This window comes from Austrofundulus limnaeus, unplaced genomic scaffold (assembly GCF_001266775.1).
Source record: "Austrofundulus limnaeus strain Quisiro unplaced genomic scaffold, Austrofundulus_limnaeus-1.0 Scaffold69, whole genome shotgun sequence".
NCBI classification, from domain to species: Eukaryota; Metazoa; Chordata; class Actinopteri; order Cyprinodontiformes; family Rivulidae; genus Austrofundulus; species Austrofundulus limnaeus.
In genome coordinates, this window is record NW_013952471.1 from 756,786 (window position 1) to 760,572 (window position 3,787).

At 40.1% G+C, this 3,787-nt stretch overlaps 1 protein-coding gene and 1 long non-coding RNA gene across 2 annotated transcripts in view; both read left to right on the forward strand.

Moving 5' to 3' along the window:
- The first annotated feature begins 737 nt into the window (after positions 1 to 737).
- Positions 738 to 1,564, forward strand: LOC106518991 (uncharacterized). The gene is made up of 3 exons (XR_001310388.1): positions 738 to 1,107; positions 1,180 to 1,405; positions 1,498 to 1,564. It is a non-coding gene; the product is annotated as an uncharacterized LOC106518991 (long non-coding RNA).
- Positions 1,565 to 2,925: 1,361 nt separating this feature from the next.
- The window catches only part of naglu (N-acetylglucosaminidase, alpha), an 11,415-nt gene continuing 10,553 nt past the window's right edge, over positions 2,926 to 3,787 (forward strand). The window contains exon 1 of the mRNA XM_014010449.1: positions 2,926 to 3,421. Within this exon, the coding sequence (XP_013865903.1) occupies positions 3,012 to 3,421 (410 nt within the window). The 5' untranslated portion in view covers positions 2,926 to 3,011. The remainder of the gene's footprint in view (positions 3,422 to 3,787) is intronic.

Sequence of the window (3,787 nt, forward strand, 5' to 3'; positions counted from 1 at the left end):
CATGTATGCTTTCCCTGCCAGCATCTTGCACCCTGCTGTTACGTGCTGGACTGTCTCAGGGGCCTCCTTGCACAACCTTCATGGAAGAAGAACCTCAGCTTAGCCCGTTAGCTTTAGTGTTAGCCCCGATGCTATCACCATATATATGAAGCTCAGCGCTACACATTCTCCTCTCGTCACTGAGGTCCTCCATCCACATGACAGAGAGGGGAACACAAAAATGACTCAGCCTGTAACTGAAAATATGGATGGAGGACCTCAGTTTAGCTTGTTTGTTGCGCTAACGCTGAGCTAATACATATATAGTAAGGCTATTTAGAGTTGGCGCTATATAGCCTTTTATGTATAAGTAGCGAACTAACAATATATAGTGAACTAACATCAATACAATAGATTAAGTGTGGAACTATTATTGCATTATATATAGTTTTATCATTAAATAAGTTCTTTACGTTGTGCAATACTGCAATGGATTTAGCTATTTTTGTTCTTACATGATTTATAAGAGCTCTCCATTTCAACTTTTCATCAACAATGACACCCAAAAACTTCACCTCACTGACTACAGATCTCAACACCATCAACTCTAAGATGAGATGAGATGAGATGAGATAAAACTTTTTTGATCCCACAGTGGGGAAATTTGCACATTACTGCAGCTCAATACAGGAGAGGCTGAGAAGAATAATGAAAGATAAATAAAAAATAACAAACAAAAACAACACCACAATATACACATGTGATAAACAGTAATGTATACATACCAATGCACATATACATAAACACAAATGCATATTTATATACATTTATACACCGTAAATTACAGAATGGAATTGGAATGGATGGAAATGGAACAGTGAGAGTTTTCTTTCTGAATATCATGTAATTAGTCTTGTCTAAATTTATTGATGATTTATTAAGTTTAAACCAGGTTTGTATTTTAGAAAATTCTATCTGCATCCTTACCAACTGTAGAGGTTATTCCTCTACTGCTCTTCCTCCAGCTGCTGTCACTATTTACTTCCACAGGTGTGTCCAATCAGAAGCCTGAAGATCACTGCATTAAAGCTGCTCACCAGGACCGCGCTGGAACAAAAGAGTTACTGGGTAGGACTCTTTCTGGCTTTTGTGAGTCCTTTTCTAGAAGTTATTAATCCCTGTGTTGTTTTCTGTTTACAGTAGAACCACTCACCTGTTCGTTGTCCTTGCCTCCGCTCCTTGTGGTGACCTGGCTCTGCATCAAAACTCCTGTGAAGAAGGTCTCTGGTCTCTGGCTCCTGGTCCCTGGTAAACACTCCTCATATCCTGTGCCACAGAATCACTGTAAATATCTACACGGCACCTGTAAATATCACGCTGGATGTAAATACCTGGATCCAAGCGCTCCTCCTCGCACCAAGTCATCGTAAGTGCCTCCTTTATCTTCATAAAAAGAGACACCATAACTTACCTGTCACCTACCTGGATACTTACCTTGCTCTCTCCTCTCCATCACAGACAGATGTTCCTGAAACCCGTACCCACTTCCCCGTTCATTGCTTTACAAATAAATTTGTTAAACGTGCTTTTGATCTCCGTTGTGTCACTCTGCAAATCATTCACTTTTGACTTCTGGGGTCTAAATATAATACCATCTATTCTATATTTTTACCAAAACAAAACAAAAAAACGTATCATTAGAATAGAATAGAATAGAAAGCTTTATTTGTCTGACACAAAGGTTAAATTTGTCTTCGACAGGGCTCCATACACTCATATAAAACATTCCAAAGTAATATTTACACAATAAAACATAAACAAATTCAAAATGACATAAACAAATTCTTTTGATGAGGGAAATAAATGACTTTGTGTGTTGCTTTCTTAGCCAGTTGTACTTTGTATCTCCTTCCTGATGGAAGGAAACTGAGTGATGGAGGGTATGTGAGGGTTCCTCTGTGATAGGATGGCTTTTCTAACCACAGCGCACTCATACAGATGGGACAGTGGAGTTTGTGTCAAACCAATTATTTTACTGGCTTGATATGTTATGCGTGATGGTTTTGTCTCCTGTTCACCAGTGAGAAAGTTATACCAAGATGTGATATTGATGGAGAGAATAGAATAGAACTTCTTAACCTTCTGAGAAGATGTAGGCCCTGGAGAGCTTTTTTGTGGATCACATTGGAGTGAGTTTGGAAAGACAAACTGTCCATCTGTGTCCCTAATTATTTAAAGGACTCTACTTTATCAACCGTCCTTTCTCTGGATGATCAGAGGCTTGCAAAGCTGTGAAGTGGTTGCCACTCATACAGCACAACTCCTTTGCCTTTGTAATATTGAGTTCAAGTGATTTCTCACCATGTGTTGTGACCAGGTCATCAACAGCCAGTTGATACTGGGTGAGTGTATCCATCATTGATATATATTACTATATACATTATATATATATTAATATAATATAATATAGATATATATTATATATTAGTAATATATATCAATGGTGTCCATGTGGGCTACCAGGGCCATGACATCAGCATATTTAAAAAGACTCGTCCCTTCCCTGCTACATGTCATGTTGTTCCTCATCTCCCTGAAAAAAATGCTCTATTTGTATGAATGAATCAATGTTGACTTTTTATTTAAATACTTCAAAAGAACAAAATAGTTTAAAAAGCAGGTGTGACAGATATCTGGTGAATTTCATTTGGACATTGTCAGTAAACATGTTCATTAAGCCTAATTCTCAGATTTTTGTATTTGTCACATAGTCAGAAGAAATCAACTACAAAAAAAGAAAAGAAAAAGAAGGAAGGAATAAGATGTACCTAAAACATCATATGAAAATTGATCACGTGTGAAGCCATCAAAGAAACGCTGTGCTCTCATTGGCTGAGAACTTTAAAGAGGCAGCCCTTCTTTCTCTGATTGGTCACCAGGCTGTCAGTCAAGCAGCGCCTCTCGGTTATCAACAAATAAAGAATTTCACTTGTTTTTAAACCTGGTTCCTTCGTCTGAACAAAACTTTCAAAATGTCCCAGAGGAGGATCTGTTCTCTGGTTCTGGTTCTCATCTGCCTGCTTGTAGGTGTACACTGTAAGTTTCCGAGTTTGGACCGCATCAGACCGAGAGCTAGCGACAAGGCACAAGCTCGAGCCGTGTCCGGGCTGCTGAAACGGCTTCTGGGGAACAGATCCTCAGAGTTTATCGTGTCGGTCAACAGAAGCCTGTCTAATGAACTCCTGGATGTGTGTGAGCTCAGGTCCACCAAAAACAGTAAGATCGTGGCCACTGGCAGCACCGGGGTGGCCGTGGCGTCCGGGATTTATAACTATCTGAAATATTTCTGCAACTGTCACATTTCCTGGTCCGGAAACCAGCTGGATGTGCCCAGTCCTCTGCCCAGACTCACCGGTGTGCTCCGGATAAACACCCCACACAGGTCGGTGACCCGCTGCTTACCAGGCTTGTTTACCTCAGGTTAATGTTAGCATTCAACAGGTGAGCAATTATCAGGATTATCATTCATCAGATCAAGATTATCATTCATCAGGTGAGTGTTAGCGTTCAACAGGTGAGAGTTAGCATTCATCAGGTGAGTGTTAGCGTTCATCAGGTGAGTGTTAGCGTTCATCAGGTGAGTGTTAGCGTTCAACAGGTGAGAGTTAGCATTCATCAGGTGAGTGTTAGCGTTCATCAGGTGAGTGTTAGCATTCATCAGGTGAGTGTTAGCATTCATCAGGTGAGTGTTAGCATTCATCAGGTGAGTGTTAGCATTCATCAGGTGAGTGTTAGCATTCATCATGTG